The 26,106-nt window shown below is 40.7% G+C and overlaps 1 protein-coding gene across 3 annotated transcripts in view; it reads right to left on the bottom strand.

Annotated features, from left to right (window-relative positions):
- DNAAF9 (dynein axonemal assembly factor 9) overlaps window positions 1-23,364 on the bottom strand; it is a 142,521-nt gene extending 119,157 nt beyond the window's left edge. For all 3 annotated transcript variants that reach the window (XR_008661222.1, XM_055300540.1, XM_055300531.1), the window contains exons 1-2: window positions 23,193-23,364; window positions 1,259-1,338 (exon numbers count right to left, since the gene is read on the bottom strand). Coding sequence is in view for 2 of the 3 variants with exons in the window: in XM_055300540.1 (XP_055156515.1) it covers window positions 1,259-1,338; window positions 23,193-23,275 (163 nt within the window). In the remaining variant the exon portion in view is untranslated. The remainder of the gene's footprint in view (window positions 1-1,258; window positions 1,339-23,192) is intronic.
- Window positions 23,365-26,106: the final 2,742 nt, after the last annotated feature.

A 26,106-nucleotide genomic window follows, 5' to 3' on the forward strand; every position in this document is an offset into this window, starting at 1 on the left:
TGGAACCAGGATTCAAACCCAAACCTGCCTAGCTCCAGAGTGCATGTTTTTAACTACTCTGCCCACTGCCTCTCCTAAGCCTAAATGCAAGTGCTGTTAAGTGAAAACACGAAATTATGCAGAGAATATCTGAGGAAAGACAAATAAGAACCTAGTAATGGTCTGCTTCTGGGAAGGAAATTGGGTGGTTGATAGACAAACCACCAGACCTAACAATTCTACTTCCACGACTCAATACTATGGATATAAATGAAAATGAGATATCTGAATCTGATCTTTCAGAGATCAGTGTTGACCTCCTAAACACAAAACACCTATATTCTTTCCCTTTTGGTCAGTATTCCATACTGTTCACAAACATCTGTGTCATGAAACTACCTCTTATACATTAATTCATTCAATAGTATTTATTGAGGTATTCTCTATGTCAGGCACAATTTTAGGTGTTGGGAATTCAAGAGTGAACAAAACAGGCAAAAAATCTCTCCTATCACTATTTGCCTCCTCAAATCTATTTAATGTACTTACCTTCCAACATTCTACCCTGGTTTTTTTGCTCAAAGCTATCCACCAATTTTACTACATATGTTCATTTTCTCATGCCTCAACATTATCTGTTTTCTGAAGTCACTCAGAATGTATCTATGTACCCAAAGAAGACCAATTAGATATAGAAAAATCTCCAAGAAAAAAAAAAAAAAAAGAAAAATCGCCAGGATTTATTGTCAAATGAAAATTTAAAAATTAGGTTAACAACAGTGTGAATAAAATATTTCCATTTGTGTTTAAAAAAGAAGATACAACTGACAATGCTATTTCCCAAGAGTGAAATTGGGTAGAGATGGTTACGAAGCTCTGTTCATTATCATTGGAGCACTGTCTTAATTTTTAAATTACATGATGCATTTTCATAATAAAAAATGTAAAGAACAAGTAAATGCCCAGTTCTGCCACTCAATGGTCCCGAGCAAGTCTGTTCCATCTCCTGTTTCAGTTTCTCCCTCTGTAAAAAAGAGATAACACTGCTCCCTTCTAAGGATGCTGTGAGGAGAAATGAGATAGTATGTACAAAGTGCCTGCCCTGTGATAGAGGCTCCTCATCCCATTGACATCTCACCTGACCTCATTAGAGCAGCAACAGATTTCACAGGAACAAGAGCTGGGAGGAGACTAAGTCAAAGCTTATCTCACAATGATACTATTATTAATATCTTCCTTGAACAGAAGCTAAGTTACCCCAACTTGTTAAAGTACTGACCAAGGATGCAGAGGATCCCATCGGGTTGAGACTTGCTGCTCTGGGTCAAGATGCTCTGAACCTGGCGGAGCCGGCTGCAGCTGCAACAAGAACAGAAATCAACTCCTAAGTGTCAGCACAAGAAGACATGAAGAAGAGGATTGATGCTAGGAATGGAAACTTGTCCTTGCCTGGTTTTGGTATCAGAACTATAACACGAACTGGGAAGTTCTTCCTTCTCTTCTATTTTCTGGAAGAGATTATGCAGATTTACCTGAAGCCTAAATCTGAACTGATTACAAACTGGACAGTCTGTGGCTCTGTAGTTCAATAGAGGCTGGAGCCAAAGGCCCTCTCATGAACAATGCTGGACAGGACTGGACTTTAGCAGCTGACCAGAAGGCTCTCCAAGGACTTCTCAGTTTTGAGGATTATCAAAGAAAGGTTTCCACACTGATTTTCCCTAACCGTGGTCCCCATCAGTTTGCCAAAAACAAAAATGAAAAACATATAAAAACCAAAAAACTGGCTTAAGGACTTAAATGAAGCTCTGATTCATTACCACAACTAATCTCAGTCAGAGCGTCAGCAAAGGATATTTGTTCCCATTTCTGTGCTGGTCTATTCCTGTGGCCTCAGGGGTACGTCCTCCTCCCAAACAAAGCACTCCCAGACATTAATATCACTTCTAAGGATTCCCTGCTCTCCATACCGCCCCTTCTCCTTCCTAACAGTTTCAGAAAAAGGTGCTCAATTTCCTGCTTAAGACTGATCCTTCTACTAGATCTCTCCCTGTCATCTCCAGGTTCAGGATCTGCCTCCACTATTTATTCCCTAACACTCCTATATTTAATTTTTCCCTTATGGTCAACATATTTCCATCCTTATCACATCATTACTAAGATCCTCCACAAACCAACTTTACTGTTTCATCTATGACAATCAGACTTCATCCCCACTCCTTGTTGAATCTGCTCCATTATACTACTACTCACTGAAACAACAGTGTTCAGCCAAACAACACTATTTCTCTTTCCTGAATTCTTTTCTCCCGCCAGATTCTTTCTGATATTTTCATTCAAGTTATCCATTCCTGACTTACTGGTCATTATTATTATCTTCCCTCAAGATGTTTGCATATACCACCTAACATCAAAATCAAAGACAGTTGGGATGCCTGGGTGGCTCAGAGGTTAAGAGTATGCCTTCTGGCTCAGGGCATGATCCTGGAGTCCTGGGATGGAATCCTACAACGGGCTTCCTGCATGGAGCCTGCTTCTCCCTCTGCCTGTGACTCTGCCTCTCTCTCTCTCCTTGTCTCTCATGAATAAATAAATCTTAAAAAAAAAAAAAATCAAAGACAGTACTCCCAGGGAAAAAAGCTACCAACCAATATTCATCATGAATATAGCTGTAAAAACTTTTAAGAAAATATTAGTAAATAGAATTCAACAACATATAAGAAGAATTATACACCATAACGAAGAGGGGTTTGCCCCAGGGAAACAAGATTGGTTTATTATTGGTAAATCAATCAGTATAATCCATCATCCTAACAGGCTGCAGAAGAAAAAAACAAACAACTATATTGATGCAGAAAAATCATTTGACAAAATTCAACACTCATTCACAGTAAAAACCCTCAGAAAACTAGGAATTAAGATTATGATAGTGAAAGACTGAATGTTCTTGTCCTAAAAGGAGGAACAAGAAAAAATGTCTGTTCTTATCACTCCTATTCAAAATGATATTGGAGGGCAGCCCCGGTGGCCCAGCGGTTTGGCGCCGCCTTCGGCCCAGGGTGTGATCCTGGAGACCCTGGATCGAGTCCCACGTCGGGCTCCCTGCATGGAGCCTGCTTCTGTCTCTGCCTGTGTCTCTGCCCCTCTCTCTCTGTCATGAATAAATAAATAAAATCTTTAAAACAAAAACAAAAAAAACCAAAATGATATTGGAAGTTATAACTAGTGTAATAAGGCAAAAAAAAGGAAATAAGAGACACAGAGACTGAAAAGGAGGAAAACTATCCTTATTTGTGGATGACATATGGTTTATGTAGGGAATCTCATGGAATCCATAAAAAAAAAAAAAAATCCTAGAATTACTAAGTGAGTTCAACAAGGTTGCAAGGTCAACTATAAAAACTCTAGGGCAGCCCGGGTGAATCAGTGGTTTAGCGCCGCCTTCAGCCCAGGGCCTGATCCTGGAGACCCAGGATCGAGTCCCACACTGGGCTCCCTGCATGGAGCCTGCTTCTCCCTCTGCCTGTGTCTCTGCCTCTCTCTCTATGTCTCTCATGAATAAATAAAATCTTAAAAAAAATCAACTCTATTTCTATATCAAAGCAATGAACACATGGAAACCAAAATTAAAAACAGACTATCATTTAAATATAAATTTAAGAAAACATGTATAGGATTTACATGCTAAAAACGGTAAAACACTGATTAAGGAAATCAAAGAAGGGGCACCTGGGTGGCTCAGTCATCTTAAATCTTTGACTAAAAGACTAAAAAAGTCATTTTAAATCTTTAAAAAAAAATAACTCAAGATAGATCACAGATTTAAAATTTTAAATGTGAAACTATAAAATCTTTAGAGGCTAATAAAAGAAAATATTCAGAACTTATGATTTAATGAAATTCTTTTTCTTTTTAAAGATTTTATTTATTCATAGAGACACACAGAGAGAGGCAGAGACACAGGCAGAGGGAGAAGCAGGCTCCATGCAGGGAGCCTGACGCAGGACTCAATCCCAGGTCTCCAGGATCAGACCCTGGGCTGCAGGCGGCGCTAAACCGCTGCGCCACTGGGGCTGCCCTGATTTAATGAAATTCTTAGTCTTGATACCAATAGTATAATCCATTAAAGGAAAAAAATCAATAAACTGGACTTCATCAAAATTGTAAACTTTTGCTTTGTGGAAGACCCTGCTGAGATAATGAGAAGATAAGCTACAGACTGGGAGAACATATCTGCATATCACCTATCTGACAAAGTAGAATACATAAAGAATTTCTAAAACAACAGTAAAAAAATTAAAATCCAATTAGGAAAAGGGCAAAAGACATGAAGAAATAATTCCTCAAAGAGGACATAGAGATGGCAGGTAAGCACCTGAAAACATATTCACTACATTATTATACATTACAGAAATACAAATTAAAACCACAATAAGATATCACTATACATCTAGTAAAAAAAGCTAAAATAACAAACAGTGACAATACCAAAATGCTAGGGAGGATTCAGAGAAACTAGATCATTCATTCATTTCTAAAGAAAATTAAAGACACCAATAATGAAAATACATCCATGTTCATGCACTTCATATTGTTATAAACTGCCAATACTACAGAAAATGATCTACAGATTCAGCACAGTCCCTATCAAAATCCCAATGATGTTTTTTGTAAAAATAGAAAAATCCATCCTAAAATTCGTAAGAAATCTCAAGGGATCCTAAATAGTCAAAACCATATTGAAAAAGAAGGACAGGGACACCTGAGTGGCTCAGCGGTTGGGCGTCTGCCTTTGGCTCAGGACATGATCCTGGAGTCCCAGGATCAAGTCCCACATTGGGCTCCCTACATGGAGCCTGCTTCTCCCTCTGCCTGTGTCTCTGCCTCTCTCTCTGTGTCTCTCATGAGTAAGTAAATAAAATCTTAAAAAAAAAAAAAAAAAAAAGGACAAAGCTGGAGGACACACTTCAAGATTACAGAAGTAATTACAAAGCTATGGTAATCAAAACAGTGTGGTACTGGCATAAAGATAGACATACTGAACAAAGGAATAGAGAGCTCAGAAATAAATTCTTTTTTGCGACTGGCTTATTTCACTCACTATAATATCCTCACAGTCAAATGATTTTTCACAAAGGTACCAAGACCATGCACTGAGAAAGGACAATCCTTCCAACAAATGGCTTTGGGAACACTGTATATTCACATGAGAAAGAATACATTTGGATCCTTACTTTATAGAATATACAAAATTTAACCCAAAACAGAAAAAAGACCTAAATGTAACCCTGAAACTATAAAACTTTTAGAAGGAAACATACAAGAAAAGCTTCATGAAACTACATTTGGCAATGATTTATTGCTGTGACACTAAAAGTACAGACAATAAAGTAAAAAAATACATAAATTAGACTTTATCAAAATTAGAAACTTATGTTCATAAAAGGACACAATCAACAGAGTGAAAAGGCAACCCACAGAATGGGAGGAGATTATCTGCAAATCATATATCTGATAAGAGGCTAATATCCAGAATACATAAAGCACTCCTACAATTCAACCACACACACACACACACACACACACACACACACACGCAAAAAAAAAAAATTCAAAATGGGCAAAAGACTCAAATACACATTTCTCCAAAGAAGATAAATCAATGGCCAATAAGCACATGAAAAGATGCTTAACATCACTAATCATGAGAGAAATGCAAATCAAAAACCACAAAGAGATACTAATTGCACACAAATTAGGATAGCTACTATTAAAAAAAGAAAACAACAAGCAAGGATCTGGAGAAATTGGAACCTTTGGCCACTGTTGGTGGGAATGTAAAACTGTAGCCACTGTGGAAAACAGTTTGGTAGTTCCCCAAAAAATTAAAAATAGAGGGACAGGGGAAGGTAAAATTTAAAAATAGAATTATTTTATGATCTAGAAATTCCACTTCCAAATATATATTCAAAAAAACTGAAAACAAGGATTTGAAGAGAGATTTGTGTACCCATGTTCATAGTAGTATTATTCCCCACAGTCAAAAGATAGAAGCAGGTATCTTTTGATATGAATAAACAAACTCTGGTATATACATACAGTGGAATATTATTCAATCTTAAAAGAAAGGAGATTCTGAAACATGCTAAAAACATGGATGAACCTTGAAGACATTACAGTAAGTGAAAAATAAGCCATTTAAAAAAAGACAAATATATGATTCCATGTTTATAAAATACCTACAATATTCAAATTTATATAGATAAAAAGTACAGTGGTGGTGTTGGGCTGGGGGAAACAAGTGGGATTATTGTTTAATAGGTACAGAGTTTCAAAGATGAAAAGAGTTCCATAGGTGAAGAGTGGGATTGTAGCACAATATGAAGCACTTAATGTCACTAAATCATACATTTAAAAAATGGTTAAGATGGTAAATTTTGTTACCAGGTATTTCACCACAATTAAAAAATTTAAGTTAAGGGTATAGCCCGGGTGGCTCAGCGGTTTAGCGCCGCCTTCGGTCCAGAGCCTGATCCTGGAGACCCAGGATCGAGTTCCATGTCGGGCTCCCTGCATGGAGCCTGCTTCTGCCTATGCCTCTGCCTCTCTCTCTCTCTGTCTCCCATGAATAAATAAATAAAATCTTTTTTTTTAAATTTTTTTAAAATTTTTATTTATTTATGATAGTCACACAGTAAGAGAGAGAGAGGCAGAGACATAGGCAGAGGGAGAAGCAGGTTCCATGCACCGGGAGCCTGATGTGGGATTCGATCCCGGGTCTCCAGGATCACGCCCTGGGCCAAAGGCAAGCGCCAAACCGCTGCGCCACCCAGGGATCCCAATAAATAAAATCTTTAAAAAAAATTTAAGTTAAAAAAAGTCAATGTCATGTAAAACAAAAAGAACAGAAAGGGAGATCTCTTCTAATCTGAGAGATTAAATATCCATAAGACATCTGGAAAAATTTGAATATGTACTGGGTAGTTGATGGTATTAGAGAATTACTGTTAATTTTCTTAGGTGAGGGATCCCTGGGTGGCGCAGCGGTTTGGCGCCTGCCTTTGGCCCAGGGCGTGATCCTGGAGACCCGGGATCAAATCCCACGTCGGGCTCCCGGTGCATGGAGCCTGCTTCTCCCTCTGCCTCTTTCTCTCTCTCTCTCTGTGTGTGACTATCATAAATAAATAAAAATTAAAAAAAAATTTCTTAGGTGAGATATTATTGTATTTATACCTTCTATGTCCTTTTTTTTTCCTTTTAACAGATACATAAGTACTTAGGAATGTCATGATATCTGTAACTCACTTGAAAAGGGTTTAACAGAAGGTAGAAAATTAACAAGACAGGAAAACAACAAATGGAGAGGATGTGGAGAAGGGGGAACCCTCTTGCACTGTTGGTGGGAATGCAAACTGGTACAGCCACTCTGGAAAACAGTGTGGAGGTTCCTCAAAAAGTTAAAAATAGAGCTACCCTATGACCCAGCAATTGCACTACTGGGTATTTACCCCAAAGATACAGATGTAGTGAAATGCCAGGACACTTGCACTCCAATGTTCATAGCAGAAATGTCCACAATAGTCAAACTGTGGAAGAAGCCACAATGTCCTTCGACAGATGAATGGATAAAGAAGATGTGATATATATATGTGTGTACACACACACACACACACACACACACACAATGGAATATTACTCAGCCATCAGAAAGGACGAAAACCCACCATTTCCTTCGACGTGGATGGAACTAGTGGGTATTATGCTGAGTGAAGTCAGTCAACTGGAGAAGGACAATCATCATGTGGTTTCACTCATACTGGGAATATAAGAAAGAGTGAAAGGGATTATAAAGGAAAGGAGGGGAACTGAGTGGGAAAAATTAGGGAGACAAACCATGAGAGAACAAAGGGTTGCAAAAGGAGAGGTGGGCAGGGTGTTGGGGTAACGGGGTGATGGGCACTGAGGAAAGCACTAGGTGTTATACTATATGTTGGCAAATCGAACTTAAATAAAAACAAATGAAAAAAGGGTTTAACAGAAAACGAGAACGAGGAAAAGAAAAAAATAATAAAGATAACACACAGCAAAGATGTTAAAAATTATTGACTCTAAGTGGTGGATATATCAAGTATTCACCGTACTATTCTTTCACCTTTTCCATATTGTTTGAATATTTTTTAAATAAAATTGGAGGTAATGGTAGAGCAATTTAGGGTTGTTTTTTTTTTAAGATTTTATTTATTTATTCATGAGAGACACGGGGGGGGGGGGGCAGAGAGAGAAGCAGGCTCCATGCAGGGAGCCCGAAGTCAGCGCTAAACCGCTGAGTCACCTGGGCTGCCAAATTTAGGGTTTTAAAAGCAGCAGAACAAGTCTGCCTTTTGCTCTGGTCATGATCTCAGGGTCTTGGGATGGGAGCCCAAGAGTCGGCTACCTGCTGGGTAGGGAGCCTGCTTCTTTCTCTGCCACTCCCTGTCCTTGTTCTCTCTGTCAAATAAATAAAATCTTAAAAATATATGTTAATTAAAAAAAAATAAGTGGCAGAACAGAAATTGCCAAGATGATGAAGATTAAAGTAAGAAATGTGCTTTTCCTGAGAAGTGGCTGTCTGCCCCTCCCCACTCTTTCATGTTTGATACAAGATCAATCTTGCAATCATTCTCTGCACTAAAAATATTTCATGAAGCTGGTCCTTTGACCCATTTCCTAACCCATATGAACAGCAACAGACTGACTGCCAAAGTCAGGAAAAGCTCTTTGGTTTTCAAATTAACGACCAGCCAGTGACAAAAAAAAGGGGGGGGGGGATGTCACGTGACCAAGAAACAAACAGCTCCCCCAACAACTGCTATGGAAAGCAAGACAATACTGAGAATAGGAGCAAAAAGCATTTCTTTTCCACAAGTATCTTGGTCAAATAAAGTGGAAGTATATACAATATTGACAGAACTTCCTCTTTCCAGAGTAAAACATTATCCTAATTAGTATTTCTTATTTTGTCAAATGAGTAAAACTAAATTCAGTTTTCCTACTTCCCAAATTTAATTTTTTTAAGATTTATTTGTTTATTATTGATAGACACACAGAGAGAGAGAGGCAGAGACATAGGAGGAGGGAGAAGTAGGCTCCATGCCAGGAGCCCGATATGGGACTTGATCCCGGGACTCCAGGATCATGCCCTGGGCCAAAGGCAGGTGCGAAACCGCTGAGCCACCCAGGGATCCCCCCACATTTATTTATTTATTTTTAAAGATTTATTTTTATTTATTTATGATAGACACACACACACACACAGAGAGAGAGAAGCAGAGACACAGGCAGAGGGAGAAGCAGGCTCCATGCCGGGAGCCCGACGCGGGACTCAATCCTGGGACTCCAGGATCATGCCCTGGGCCAAAGGCAGGTGCAAAACCACTGAACCACCCAGGGATCCCCCCCAAATTTAATTCTTAACCAGAACATAGCCTATTATTTGTCACTGAACCATTAAACTTCTCACTTATTGAAATACTTACCTATTAAAAAAAAAAATCCAGTATGTATAGAGAAAACCACAATCACTGGTATTCCCAGCACCCAGAATTAGACATTTTGGCATATTTGGCTTTTGTCTACCTTAGTGCCACATGTAAAATATTCATTATCCTTTTTTTTGATGGAAAAAAAGTAGAATATTATATATAACTAAAATTGTCATTGTTCCTGACCCCCAGAGGTCACCACTGAGTTTGTTGTATATCTGCCAGTCTTTTTTTTTTTTTTTCCCAATAGAAACTTTCAAACGTACACCAAGTCCAGCAAGAGCACTGCCTTCTAACTTCCAGGTTTACCTGGGCACAGCTGGCACATCCTGGGTATATGACCTGAGGTCACCACGACTTTACAAAGTTCCTCTTTCAGAGTATCTGTAGTCTCAGTAGACCCACTAATGTGGTTTATGTCATGCACTGCTTGTATATACTTTATTTCTGATTTTCCTTGGATTCAGACTCAGAATCCAAACATGACTGATGATAAAGTGAAGAAGCCAAGACCTAAATAAAAGTTTATCCAAAATCACAAGGCTGGGCGAAGATTAGCAGTGCCAAAATATGAGCCACTAGATACCTTCTCTCTGAACTTTTCCTTTCTGCTACACCTCACTGATGTCCTAACAATAAAGTTTGCCACAGACACAGTATTTCTGAATCCTGAACAGTCATGTTTTTCCCATCTTCAGTTTTATATGTAATAATTAATTCACTGCTCACTGCTTTTACAAGTTACTATATACACTACCATGTATATTTTCTTGTTTGTATTTCATTATGTTGGTTTCTTGGAAATGAAAAGAAAAAAACTTGAAAATTTTATTTTTGCCTGTTTTTTCTCCATAAATTACTTTATGTTTTTTTTACTTTAAAAATTAAATAACTAAATGAACATATCGTCCTTATATTCTGTAATGCTTGTGTTTTGACTGTTTTACAAAGTGAATCCTCATATCAATCTGATTCACCTTATTATAGAAAACTGCTGTGAACAATTTGGTGTGACTCAGTAACATATAGTTTGGGTGGGTTTTTCGGGACGTGGATTGTTTTTACATAAATCATAATCAAGAGATAAGTAACTGCTCTGCAACTTGCTTTTTTCCCTTAACATCATACCTTATGATCTTTCCAAGTTAGTACATAGAACTCAACTGCATTTTTAAAAGTGCCATACTTTTAAAAATGTGCCATACATATTCTTTTGTTTTTATTTAACCAGCCACTCTGATGGAATATTCAGGATATTTATTGTTTTTACAACAGCAAACAATGCTTCAAAGAATAACTATATCCATCTTTGGCACTACAAGTTTCTGCAAGGTAGAGACCTAAAAAGTAGTAGCACTGCAAGGTTAAGAGGTACCTGCATTTTAAATTTTGATAGATCTTGCTAAACTTTTCTTAAAACAGTCACCTACAATACACCAGAGTACCTGTTTCCCCACAACTTTCTTTCTTTCTTTCTTTCTTTTTTTATGAAAGGCACACAGTGAGAGAGAGAGAGGCAGAGACATAGGCAGAAGGAGAAGCAGGCTCCATGTTCTGGGAGCCCAACGTGGGATTCGATCCTGAGTCTCCAGGATCGCGCCCTGGGCCAAAGGCAGGCGCTAAACCACTGTGCCACCCAGGGATCCCTCCCCACAACTTTCTAAACCATGTGTTATCACTCAACTAATTTTTATTATCATAATTTACATTTTTCCCTAATCACTAGGGAAACTGTCAAATGTTTATTGGTCATCTTTATTTCCTTTTCTGTGAATACATAGTCTTTTTACCCATTTTCTATTTAGTCATGGGGGGGCTATGAATAATTTATATATTCCATATTTTAAAAGTTGTGCTTTGGCCATATGTTGCAAATATTTTCTTTAAACTTTTAGACTTTATGGTTTCTTTTTCATGCAAGAGCTGTCAGGTTTTATTTAACTAAATCTGCCTGACTCTACCTTTAGGCTTAGGAGTTTTAGGTCTTTTTGTGTCTTCCCCACTCAATATTATAAAAAAAAAAAAAAAGCCAATAATTTAATTTTGTGTTTTAAACATTTAACTGCTCCTCTGGAACTTGCTTTTTTACCTTTGTGAAGCAGGAGTATAGCTATATTATTTTATTTAATTAATTATTTGAGAGAGAGAGAGAAAGCACAGCTGGGGGGAGGGAGAAGCAGACTCCCTACTGAGCAGGGAGCCAGAAGCTGACATTGCTGCATCCCAGGACCCTGACTGAGATCATGACCTGAGCTGAAGGCAAATGCTTAACTCAGCCACTCAGGCACCCCAATATAACAGTATTTTTCTCCAAAATATGATTGTCCCAAAACCACATGTTGATCCTTTTAATCCTCTGAATTGAATGCCACTTTTAGCATATGCTACATTATTATATCAAGAGGGATCCCTATTTTTGGTTCTTATTTGACCTATTTAATTTCTCACATATAGTATATTTAAAAGAATAATCAAAGTTATTACTTGAATTTCATAATAAGTGAATTATTTTATCTGATAGGGCGAGTTATATCAGTTTCAAAGATCATGCATGGCCTTATTGAACTTTTTTTTTTTTTAAAGATTTTATTTATTTATTCATGAGAGGCAGAGAGACACAGGCAGAGGGAGAAGCAGGCTCCACACAGGGAGCCTGATATAGGACTTGATACTGGGTCTCCAGGATCAGGCCCTGGGCTGAAGGTGGCGCTAAACTGCTGAGCCACCCGGGCTGCCCTCCTTTTTTTTTTTTTTTTTTTTTTAATACTTTATTAATTAGAGAGGGAGAATGAGCACTCACGGAGGAGAGAGGCAGAGGGAGAGGGAGAAGCAGACTCCCCACTGAGCAGGGAGCCCTATGTTGCTGGATCCCACAACTCAGAGATCATGACCTAAGCTGAAGGCAGACACTTAATCCTCTGAGCCATCCAGGGACCCCTGAACATTTTGTTTTCAAGATGAATTATAAAATTAATTTGTCAAGTTCCAGAAAAATTCCCATTGAGAATCTGTATTGTGATCATACTTAATCTGGATAGCACTGAACTCCTCACTCAGGAACATGATTTATCTCTCCTTTCAGTCCTCTCCTGTTTTATGGCCTTCTGTCAAGTTTTATATTTTTATTTATACATTAATTCATCATGTTTTTATTGAGCACCTACTGTGTATTAGGCATTGGTTGTCCAAGAGCCGGGTGGGGGACTTAGCAATGAATAAAAGGGCAAAAACCCTTGGGATGAAAATATCAGCATTTACATCTATTTATTTATTCATTCATTCATTCATGCATGCATGCATTTGTTTATTTATTTTTCAGGACTTACATTTTCTTTTTTTTACATGGGGCTCGAACTCATGACTCTGGGATCAAGACCTGCGCTGAGCTGATATCAAGAGTTAGACGCTTAACTGAGACACCCAGGAGCTCCTGGAACTTACATTCTAATTGGGAAATGAGTGAGGGAGAAACACAAATAAATAGGGAAAATACATAGGAGAGTGGGTTGCCATTTTAAAGAGAAAGATTAGAAAAGGCTTTACTGAGAGGACATTTGCATAAAGACCTGAAGGAAACTAGAGAGCAAGCTGCACAGTAAGTGAAAGGTCCCAAAGCCGGAATGTTCCTGAGACCCGTGTGTTTGCAGCAAAGTGAGGAAGACAGTAGTAATAGGAGAAAAGGCTTTACTGAGAGGACATTTGCATAAAGACCTGAAGGAAACTAGAGAGCAAGCTGCACAGTAAGTGAAAGGTCCCAAAGCCGGAATGTTCCTGAGACCTGTGTGTTTGCAGCAAAGTGAGGAAGACAGTAGTAATAGGATATGAAGGGGGAAAAAAAGGGTGGAAATCAGATTAGAGTCTTGTCATGTCATATCAAATCATGTCAGAACTCATGATTTGAGACTTTTTTTGAAGTGTTTTGAAAAGAGGGATGATTTATATGAGAGGACTTATATTTTCATAAAATCACTTTATTTACTGTATTGGAAAGAGACCATGGGGGTTGGGGGTGGGGGGAACAAGAGTTGAACCTAAGAAATAAAAAAAAAAAAAAAAGAGTTGAACCTAAGAGACCAGTTAAGAGCCTACTGCAACAATACAGGCAGTAGATGATTATTTCTTTTGCTTATCGTCTTTTTTTAAAGTAGGCTCCACCAATGTGGGGGCTTAAACTCACAACCCTGAATCAAGACTTGGGCTGATATCAAGAGTCAGATATTTAACTGACTGAGCCACCCAGGTGTCCCTATTTTGCTTATCTTATTATATTGGCTGAAACCTTACTATGTTAGTTGGCTTAAATCAAGAATGAATATTAATTATTAAGTAGATTTTGGGAGGTGGGGCATCTACTAGTCTTAATTTCATTGACAAATTTCCTTTTTTAAGATTTTATTTATTTATTCATGAGAGACGCAGAGAGAGAGGCAGAGACACAGACAGAGGGAGAAACAGGCTCCATACAAGGATCCTGATGTGGGACTCGATCCTGGGACTCTGGGATCACACCCTGAGCCAAAGGCAGATGCTCAACCACTGAGCCACCCAGGCACCCAACAAATTTCCTAATGACGAACAACTCTTGCATTTCTGGGACAAATTCAACTTGTGTGTAAATTGTTTTTACCATACTTCTAGATTCAATATAATATTGTTTTATTTAGAAGTTTTGCAGTTGTCGTTCTCCTTGTCAAGTACCAGGATTATGCCAGCCTAAGAAAACAAGTGGGAAGTTTTTCTGAAGTATGTACTTAACTCAGCATGCTTTCCACTTCTATCTCCCCTGCTAACAAACACAGTGCTCCTTCTTGGCCACAGTTTCTAATTGTGACTTACCCAGGAGCAAGGCAGGGAAACTAGGACTCCAATTTTAGACCTGGAAGAGAAATGGCCTCTAGGGTCATAATGCAGGAAGAATGTGGATTTGGGGCTGTATGTAGAGAGGCAACTATTCTGGTAGAAGAGTTTTGGCTCCAGGTCTTGAGGTCCTAGTTTTCTCACCTCTTCCTATAGGAAATCTATCTCCCTATTATTCCTTCCAGCCACACAAGGCAATAAATACATCCTTTTAACTTAAAACCTTTGAGTTAGGTTTCTGTTACTTGCAACAGAAAGTATTCTTCTTAATACAAAATCAATCCCAGAAAACATTTCGGGTTGAAGCATACTAATATCTATAACTTACTTTAAGAAGCATTAAAATAGGGCAGCCCTGGTGGTGCAGCAGTTTAGCGCTGCCTGCAGCCCAGGGCGTGATCCTGGAGACCCTGGATCGAGTCCCACGTCAGGCTCTCTGCATGGAGCCTGCTTCTCCCTCTGCCTGTGTCTCTGCCTCTCATTCTCTGTGTTTCTATGAATAAATAAATAAAATCTTTAAAAAAAAAAGAAGCATTAAAATATAGGATGGATAGATGGATAGAGGAATGGATATATAAGGCAAATACAGCAAATACATTAAAAATGTAGACTCTAAGTATAGATACACATGAATGCCACTGAATAATTCTTTCAAATTTTCTGCATTTATGAACATTTTCATAATAAAATTCTGAGGGAAAAATCAACTGCAAGAGTAATACAAACAAGCCTTATCAGCATTAATTTGGACTTCAAGTACTGATTAAAAGAAGCTACTGTAGGACTATTAGTGTTTAAGAAACTTGGCCCTGATTTAAAGTGGCAATTATTTATTCCCCTTGCAAAACCAGAGACTTGAGGGGTGTCTGGCTGCTCAGTCAGGGGGAGCACGTGACTCCTGATCTCAGGGTTGTAAATTCAAGCCCCACGTTGGGTGTAGATTACTTAACACTAAAATCTTAAAAAGAAAAAGACAACCTCTGCCCCCCGACCAAAAAAAAAAAAAAACAAACTAGAACTTGGAAGAAAGGCAAAAACAAAAAGGGAGGATGTGTAGCAAGGCAATATGTCATTTTCCCATCAATATCTTTGCTGGAGCAATAACTTTCAATGGAAAAAACAAAGCCACCATTAAAACATGGTTAACCACTGACCATAAGTGACTCAAACTGAAAGGACACATACACACACAGGATATGAATGAGAAATACATTGGCATCATTAAATGCTTGATGACTTTAATTTTCTCCCAGCACTTTCATGTAATTCACCAGAGCTATTAGTAATCCTAAACAATACCTTTCATTCCACATTATTACCTCCCTGTAGGAGAGACAATCAGTTACCTAATCCGTATCCATTCTCCCCTTCTTTTTCACTCACAGTACCCCAATTTTATTTGGGGCAGCAATGGCCCAGTTTCTATGCCTCTAGAGCTAACCAATGAGACATGAAGAAGCCATCATGTGGAAGCTTCTGGGGAAGCTCTGAAGGCAAAGAACTGACTTTTAACTAGGAGAACTGTCCCTTCTCTTTCCACTTGCCTGACAGACATTAAGGCTGGAGTTCTTCCAACCATTTTGTGAACATGAAGCAATGGAATCCACTTGCTAAGAAAACCAAAACACACAGAAGAGGCCTGGTTCCCCCCCGATGACTTTATACCAGAACTAGCCTGCTCTTAGACAGACAATTGTGCAAGAAAAAATAAACCCCATAGTTAAGTCATTGCTGTTAAGCATCTTTTACCAGCTGCCAAACGTAGTTCCTAACCAATAGGCCATCTTATCTAAAATGGTTAAAATTGGTGTCCTGCAATTCAAATCTACACATATTTTATGAACTAGGGTTTATAAGACACTTAAACTAAATTCAAGAACTTCAGAAAATGTTATCTACCACAAATGGAAAATATGATCTGGAAGTCTGTTCACGATATTCTGGGTAACAACATCTTATTTTCCATTTTATTCCTTTTCTCCAGCTTTCTCTGAGCACTTCCTAACACAATCTGTTCTTTATAAAGTTAGTTTCACAGGACTTCATTCAGAAAGCATACACAATCACTTTCCCTCATTTTTCTATTAAATGCATGCCAAATCTTAATGCAATGTGGGATCTTGATTGGATCTTAGAGTAGAAAAAAGACGTTAGTGGGAAAACTGGGGAAATTGAAACAAGTAGTCTAGAGTACTAAAAGCCAAGTAAACAAAAGTTTACTTAGTAAATTAAAGCACAATACCAGTGTTAATTTCTTAATTTTGATAAATGTGCATGGTTACACATTAAGATGTTAATATTAGAGTAAGCTGGACAAAAGCTATACTGTACCATATTTGCAACTCATCTATAAATCTAAAATCATTTCAAAATAAGAAATTGAAAACAAAAGGCATGCCAAATGAGCTGACTTCTCCTCAAACTGGGGCTCAAAATCACAGATAAAAGTTTTAAATACCCACATTGCAAACTCTTTCTTTTCATTTTTTAAAACTTGCAAAAACAACAATATTTTAAGCTGTGTAACTCTGGAGGACATCTGTATCTCATTCACTCCCTTCTCTAAAAATGAGAATATCACAGAAAAGCCCAACAGGTATGAAAAACTTTCAAGATACTATAAACTATTAATGCCACCATATTCACTAAGAGATCTCAGCACACAGTCATTCCAGACACAACTGAAAAGGCAGATACTCAGACCTCTACCTCTGGGCCAGAAATAAGACCATAATAGCCTAACTAAGCAAACCCTCTTTGCTTCTATAGGTACCACACCAAGCCCCACTGGCCAGTATCTAAGCAAGTATATTGGAGATAAAGCTTTGCATTTTCAGATATACAAAGTCATAGTCTTGCTTTGCATTCTGAGTTTTCTTAAGGCAGGGACCATCTATACAATAGCAATAATTACTTCTGTAAATCTGTAAACCCAAAAGAGTACCATGAGTATTTGCCACTGGCCAATAATATCACCCAAAGAGATAATTTGCCTTTGTGAGGCTTTACTGAAGTGCTCTCTGTAGAACATCACTGTCGTAAACCACTTCTCACCATCTAGCTCACATGATTATTCTCAGAACACTCATGAAATTTAACATAGCCCACAGCTTCAACTCTAATTATTCTCTATTCATTCAATAAATAATTAGTGCAAGCAATATTTCATAATAGCTTACAACAGCAGTTCATATTTAGTGAATGCTGTCTATGTGCCAGACATTGATCTAAGTACTAGGGCAAGCAATGTGGGAAATGGCAATAAAAAATGGTCCCAGGCTTTTGGTAATTTCTAGGGGTAACAAAGAAAAGTCCTTCCTTATGAGTCCCTTAGCAAGGAAGAAATTCCATCTGTAGATGGTAGAGAGGATCTCCAGCACAGGAACCCCTTAATCAGATTGTTTTGCTAAAGAACATCTTCCAGTGGCTTCTTAATAAAGGGTGAGTGGAAGGTCAAACTTTGAGAATTTGCATGTGTGAAGCGTCTTTATCCATCCCTCCCACCTGCTTGAGAGTATGGCTGAATTCTGGGAAGGAATCCATTTTCCTTCAGAAGGCACTGCTTCTCCACTATTTTCTAGTTTCCAATCTTTCTACAATCCCATGATTCCTGACCCTATCTATGAAATTTGTAGATATTCTTTTGACTTTATTTTTTTTAAGATTTTATTTATTTATTCATGAGAGACACAGAGAGACAGAGGCAGAGACATAGGCAGAGGGAGAAGCAGGCTCCATGCAGGGAGCCCAATGTGGGACTCGATCCTGGACCCCGGGATTACACCCTGAGCTGAAGGCAAATGCTCAACTGCTGAGCCACCCACGTGTCCCTTCTTTTGACTTTATAGCACTCAAAAATTTCATGGAGATTCCTTTTGATCTGGAAACTCATGCCCTCCGGTTTTGAGAAAATCAATCACTTAATTATTTTATTTAACTTCTTTATTTCATGTGGCTCATTTTTTCATGCCATCAAATAAAACCCACTAGTCCTTCTTGTTACAAATAGCTACAAACCTCTGGGCCATTACTCAGTTCTCCACATTCCCTAAAGATTTTTAGCTTCTTAGTCACTATCTCTTTTGCTATTACTACTCCCATCTTCATTCATGATAATTTCAGTAAGCACTAAGACAATCTTCCCACTATCCTTACCTCTCAGTTCCTTTACTCCTGTCTTCCAATGATGTTCTCTATCCTCCTTGAGCCACATCCTTCTACAATGTACACATCCAAACAGCTCAACATAGCTGAAGGAAAAGCATACAACCATTCTAACTGGGTCTCACCTTAAATTTATGACAACAAACAGTAAATGGACACTTGTAGTTGCCTGGCAATCCTAAAACATTTCCTTATTCAACTCATTTTTCCCAACTCTCCTGGATGATTTTACACTTTTGCAAACTTCTAACACCTTCTCTATTCTTCATTTTTAGCTGAAGATCTGCCTTATTTAACTGCAAACGCAGAAGTAAAAAGAAGAGAATTTTTACCTTCTCGCACCATCAAGCTACCAATGCACCAACATTTGGGTCTATATATTTACCACAGATGAACAGTCCACGCACTTATCTAGCCTGAGGCCAACATATCCATTGATGTCCTAGATGCCATTCCCTCACACCTCAAGGACTTCACCCCTGCAATTGTCCCTTCTTTTAATCATTAATTTTTCCCTCTGTACTCCATCATTCCCATCAACTTCAAATGTTTTAGGTGGGCTATAATGTCTGTCGACCTAAAAACAAAAAGAACTCAAACACCTCTACCCTTCCAATGAGAGCCCTATTACTCTGCTTTCTCTGACAGCCACAGCCCTATTATTCTGCTCTCTTATAGCCCCAACACTATTGCTCTGCTCTACACCTTTGAAACATCATTTTGACTGACTATACCCACTGTCTTCAATTCTCCCATTTTCTCTTGAATCTACTGCATCAAACCTGTTCTTGTCAAGGTCACTGATGACCTCTATGTTACCAAATCTAATATTCTCTTCTTGGTCCTCATCAGCCCATCAATAGTACTTATTATTTGGCTTTCCATGACTGTCCTGGATTCTTCTCCCCTCTGAGGCAGCAAGTCACCTTCCACCAGAATTTGGAAACCACTGCTACACTGTCTTTCCTAGACAGGAGGATATCCCAGGGCTTGGATGTTGGTCTTTTCCATCTACCTTTAATCCCAGGATCTCTACCCAGTCTCATAGATTTAAATAAAAACGTGGGAGTCATCAGCACTTCCAGTCCCAATCTTTCTGCTGAACTCCAGATTAATATATCCAAACTGTCTATTCAATCTCTCCAAAGAGATATCTGTCAGGTAACTCAAAATGAGTAAGGCCAAACCTGAACCCTATTTTCTCCACAAAACTGCTCTAATTCCAGTGTTCACAGTATCAGTAAAAGGCAATTTCATTCTTCCAAGAGTTGAGCTCAAAACCAACTATGCCTTCTTACATTATTGTTCCTTCAGCCCCTATTTTTACCTTGGTACTTATTTCTCAACACTCTGTATTTTGATTTGTACTGTTTTTGTCTCTTTCCACTTACAAAGGAGCTCTCTGACAGCAGTGGCCAGCTTTATTTGTCTCACAACACCTAGCACAAGTGGATATTGGATTATTTGTATAAAGAACAGTAAAATTTATTTTTTTTTAAGATTTTTATTTGTTTATTCATGACACAGAGAGAGAGACACACAGGCAGAGGGAGAAGCAGGCTCCACGCAGGGAGCCTGACGTGGGACTCGATCCCCAGTCTCCAGGATCACACCCTGGGCTGAAGGCGGTGCTAAACTGCTGGGCCACCGGGGCTGCCCAGAACAGTACAATTTTAAACTGATAAACAAGTCCTGAGCAGGATCAGGTCCCTCTGCAGAAAAAAAATTTGAAGTAGGAAAGCATATTTCAGCTATTTCCACTGACTCCTTAATCAAGATAGTTATTTGGTAACAACTTCAAAATCTCAATGGCTTGAAACAATGAAGGTTTACCACTTGTTCTACAAGTCAAACATAGGTCACCTGGAAGTTTGCTCTGAGTGCCAGACTGATGGATTAGTCATCACCTAGAGCACCAATAGTCATTACAACAGGGGGAAAGATAGTGGCAAATTATACACTAGAAGCTCTTCAAGTGAAGGAATACACATTATTCCTGAAGACACTAACCAAAGGGAACTCAAAAATCTATACCCAGCTTCAAGGGGGGAAGTAAGTATAATTGTACCACATGCCCAGGAGTGGAAACCAAAAATAGCTGATGGGCAGCATTGATGACTATCACATCCTAAAAAAGCAGCTTCTGGTTCTAAGCAACATTTTAACTTCTGATCTCTATTCCTCATCTGTAAAAATGAACTCTATGGCTAGAAGGGAACCACACACTAACAAAGTACTATCTATGGGTCTTTAGGAATGTAACTTCACCAGTTAGGCCTGCCTCTTTCATCACTCAGGAGTCAGAGTGCTGCAAAGAATCCAAATATGGGTGACAGGAAAGTGCTGAGCCCATACCTGCCATTCAATGTCAAAGACAGGAAAAGGCTTGAATGGGTAAGAAAAGCATGTTCAGTTATACAGAAGTAGGGTAAAGGAGAACCTCTACTCAATTTCTTTTATCAAAGGTATATAGAACAGCCAAGCTTTGGGGTTCCTCACACTACCCCTTGTCTGAAGACCAACAAGTTTCACTCACACCACTTGTTTTAAGATTCAGAGTTTATGATTAATAAAGTTAGCCAACATTCATCTAACATAAAAACACTATTTTAAAAAATGCTGTGGGGATCCCTGGGTGGCGCAGCGGTTTGGCGCCTGCCTTTGGCCCAGGGCGCGATCCTGGAGACCCGGGATCGAATCCCACATTGGGCTCCCGGTGCATGGAGCCTGCTTCTCCCTCTGCCTGTGTCTCTGCCTCTCTCTCTCTCTCTCTGTGTGACTATCATAAATAAATTTAAAAAAAAAAATTTAAAAATGCTGTGTACTGCCATGCTCCTAGGAACAAAGAAGGCAGCAGTTATTTTAGAGATGGATTTCACTGGGAAGTTTTTCTCCTAAAAGTTTCAAAGACTCAAGATTCTTAAGCTTAAAATGATCTGGGATGAACCCCAAGTCTACCTAGAGCTTAGATTTAATGGATGGCTGCTCCAAATTCCAAAGTATCCCATGCAGGGGCACCTGGCTAGCTCAGTCCGTAGAGCACGTAATTCTAGATCTCAGGGTCTTGAGCTCAAGCCTCACATTGGGAATGGAGCCTACTTAAAAAAAAAGAAAAAAGAAGTATCTTGTGCAGTTTCTACCCTGTACAAAGTTCAAATATTTTCTAACAGTGAAAGTGGCTGCCAGAAATGTTAGGACAGATTGGAGATGGTTACCATAGGCAGCTAAACACTTGGAACACAAGGAATTCCACTGAAGAGCAGAGCAGGAGTTCAATGTCATCTGCTAAATTAGAAGCAAATTAGGACCCTCAAGTGCAACCATGGGTATATAGCCCTATCTCCCCCAACCTTTATTCATTCAACAAACAGAGGTGGAGGAAGGAAGGTCAGAAAGTAATAGACAGGATTTTAAGATTTAGTTCTTGCTCTCCATGAATTTGTTCTTGTTAAAAACAAAAACAAAAAAACAGATTGGCAAGCAGAAAGTTAAAAATACAACGCCTTAAGTACCCTAACAAAGATACAAGAAAAGCCATTTTAACGTGTAAGTTAACAACCTCCTTTCAAGGAAACAACATATCTGCTTTGCTAAGTTGCTAAAATAGAGAAAAAGCAAAACAAAACAAAACAAAACAAAACAAAAAACCCCTTCTGTTTTAATGACAGTTTAGCAGCCCCAAAGCCCATTTTTCTCTCTCTCTCTCCTTTCTTCCCCACCAACAATCTCTGCCACAAATGCTCCTTCATTCCAACCTCCACACTCAGCTGGCGGCCCCAGAACAGCTCCATCGCAAACAATGCCCAGACTATCAAGGTCAGGCCCAAAGGCACTGGGAGCAGAAATCGGAAACGGGTCTTCCTATAACTAAAGGCGCGGGGACCCTCCCCATTATCACCCTCCCCGCACCGAGGCACCCAGTGGCTCTGTCTTTGGCCTCAAGAACGCAGGGTCCACCAATTCTTCAGGGGCTTGGGGTTTGCCAGTTTCGGGGGTTCTGGGCCTCTTTTTCCTATTCATCCAGTTAGTTTTCTCTCCTGCGCCTCCCCCCCAACCTGAGCTTCCTATTGTGGAATGAGGGAGCGTCGCGATGCAGGCTGGGGCACAGGGAGGTGGGGGAACACGCAATAGGGAAGATGCTGTCAGCATGTCTGTATGTAGGGGGCGGGAGGGGGGCACGCTTTAGGGATGCTGCTGTCAAGGGGAAAGGCTCTAGAGGAGACCTACTGTGACGTATTATAGGTAAAACGTCTCTGGGGAAACTCATTTGGGGGTTTTCTACCCAAGGCAGCTATTGTAGGGGTGCTCTCCACAGATAGCCGTTTCTGGGGGAAATATTCTAAGAGGGAGGGAAGGGATTTACGCATAGAGAACCCACTGCAGAGGTTCTCCATGCGGGAATCTTTCCTGGGAGAAACCTACGGGGATGAGGATGTCATAGTAGGGGGTCTCCACGGAGGAGTCGCTGTGGCGCCGTCTACAGGGGAGCCATTGTGGGAGCCGCTACCCAGGGCGCAGTTCCCGGGGAAACGTCCCTTAGGCAGCCGTTTAGGGCAAACCGTCCGCAAGGAAGCCATGTCGGACCACGCCCTGCGGCGGGAGGCGTCGCCGGACCCCAACAGCCCGCAACCCCCGGCCCGGCCGCCCCTCTGTGGCCTCGGCCCCGCGTACCTGACGGAGGGCGACCCGCGGCCGGGGCCGCCCAGGGACCGAGCGCGAGGCAGCCCCAGCCGCTGCGGGGGGTACACGTCCATGGCGGAGGAGGACGCTGCCGCTGCGAGGGTCGTTCAGGGCCGCCGGGCAGCTCCAGGCCCGCTGCGGCCGGGCGGGGCGGCGGGGCGGCGGGGCGGCGGGGCGTGCCGGGTGGGCGGGGGGCGCGGCGCGCGGGGGCACGTCGGAGGCGGGGGTGGGGCCCGACGCGCGCCTGGAGCGCGGACGGGGGCGTCGCGACCCGCAGGGATGGGGGTGGGCGCACCGCCGCAGGGCCGCGCCCTCCTTAAGCTGCGACGCAGCTGGGCCGGAGGTTGGGAGCGCTGGTCCCCAGGGTGAGGGCTTGCACGCCGCGGCTCCGCCCTGTCCTCAGACCCCGCATCATGGAGCGGGGCTCTCTGCGGCGCCCCCAGCCACGCACGCGGACGCGCCCGGGGGCGGGGCTTTTGCACGCCCCGCCCCGCCCCGTTCTGCCGGCTTCGGCCTCCAGCGAAGCCTTCCGCTGCGGCAGCCGGGTCCCGGGACTCTGCGGGGACCTGAGAGCTTCCCGCGTTCCCGGCTCGCTTCCCCAGATGTCCCAGGCGTGGGTGCCTGGCTGTTCTTTCTTCACCCCCTGCTAATCAGCTGCGCACCCTCCTTTCAAACATCCGGCCGATTCCTAGTCGACCCCAGGTTAGCACTGCGCGCACACATGCGCAGGGCTGGGGCGTCAGGGGCTCAAGGGTTTCCAGAGGATCCCTCTCCTTTACAGGTCACATCCTGGTGCGACCTGTTTCCGACATCAGGGTCTTGCACAAAAGGCCTAATCCAACCGAGGCTTAGTCTTTTCGTGTGTAAAATGGGGGAAATACGTAATTTTTAGGGTCATTAGGAGTTTCGCTTAAGCGGGGACGTATTTTGTCTTGTGTCGCATATTGACCTTGTCAAGGTGCCTTACGTGCCCCGTATTGACCTTTTTCGCAATCAAATACAAAAATATGGAGCTATTTTTCCTCCAAGGTAATCTGAGTTTAAATCACTTAAATGGCAACACTAGTTGAAATATTCTACCTCCGCAACTAAAAAGATCTGGATAATTCCTATGGTTCCTCCAGCAGGTTTAGCTGAGGGGAAAAAAAAAAAAAAGACTAGAAATTAAAAGTACCTATTATTCATTTTCAAAAAAGGGCTTTTCTTGGCTCAAGTTTCAAGTCATGAACAAGTAACCACCATTATTTAGAGATAAATTCGCATCAAAACACAAGCGCTGAAAATCAGCCAATCAGCGACAGTTTCACTCCAGTGGCTATGCTTCCGAAAATCAGCCAGTCAACAACAACCTCACTCCAGTAACTATGCTTCTTCAAGTTAGTAAATCAACGACAGCGCCGAGCTTCTGAAAGTCAGCCAATCATTGACAGCTCCACGCTTTCAGACAACAGCCAATCAGCAAGTGCCTCGCTCCGGTGACCAGGCTTCAGAAGTTAGCCGGGTGTTCAGCAGCCTTGGTGACCACACTAACGGAGCTGGAAGTTGGTGGATAGAGAGCTGGATGCTCGCGTTTCTGAAATACCTCCTATCCCCCAACGCAAGGCTTCTGAAAACATTATGTAAGATCAGCTCTGCCTTTGTTCAACGAGACTGTGGACTGTGCCTTACAAATATAGCTCTCCTTTGCAGGCAAAAGAAATTCATCTTTTTCTGCATTAAGATAACTGAGTTCAATTTTTTTTTTTAATCTGAAGTGTGCAATCCTTTAAGATTCAGCTCCCAGCTACCATTAGTTATGAGTTTGGACTTGTGACAACTCAATCTCCGCAGTGAGATTTATCAAATACTACCTTTTCAAGTCTTGGGATGATTGCTGTTTGTTTTCTTTATAAAGATTTTATTTTAAACAAATCTCTATACCCAACATGAGGGCCCAGACCCACAATCTGGAGTCTCATGCTCCACTGACCCAACCAGGTGCCCCCAGTTTATTTTTTGCAGTTCTGTGGGTGTGTTCACAAAGTTGTACAGTCACCTCAGCCAATTTTAGAACATTTTCATCACCCCAACAAGAAAACCTACACCTTTTATAAAAGCAGCCATTCCCCCATTTCTCTCCAATGATCCTAGCCTTAGGCAACCATTAATCTTTCTCTCTATGGATTTGCCCATTCTCAACATTTCCTATAAACTGAGCCATACAGTATAGGTCCTTTGTGCCTGACTTATTTCACTTAGCATAATGTTTGCAAGGTTCATCCATGTTGTAACATGTATTAGGATTTCACTTTTTTTTAAATTTTTATTTATTTATGATAGTCACACACACAGAGAGAGAGAGGGAGAGGCAGAGACACAGGCAGAGGGAGAAGCAGGCTCCACGCACCGGGAGCCCGACGTGGGATTCGATCCCGGGTCTCCAGGATCACGCCCTGGGCCAAAGGCAGGCGCTAAACCGCTGTGCCACCCAGGGATCCCTAGGATTTCACTTTTATGGTCAAATAATACTTCATTGCATAGATAAATGGCATCTTTCGTATCCACTTACCAGTTAATGTACATTTGTTTTTTTCCACATTTTTACTATTTTTTAGCTAATGCTGCTATGAACATTAGCGTACAAGTTCTAGTGTGGACATAGATTTTCAGTTCTCATGGTTATATTATGTAGGCATAAAATTACTGGGTCATGTTAACTCTAACCTTTTGAAAATCTTCCAAACTACTTTTCAAAGTAGCTGCACCATTTACATTTTTACCAGCAATACATATGAGTTCCAATTTCTATAAATCCTCTCCACTACTTGTCTTTTTGATTGATTCTAGCCATCTTAGTGGGTGTGAAGTGGAATCTCATTGTGGGTTTTTTTTTAAGATTTTATTTATTTATTCATGAGAGGGAAAG

Source organism: Nyctereutes procyonoides, unplaced genomic scaffold (genome assembly GCF_905146905.1).
Source record: "Nyctereutes procyonoides isolate TBG_1078 unplaced genomic scaffold, NYPRO_anot_genome, whole genome shotgun sequence".
In the NCBI taxonomy this organism is placed as follows: Eukaryota; Metazoa; Chordata; class Mammalia; order Carnivora; family Canidae; genus Nyctereutes; species Nyctereutes procyonoides.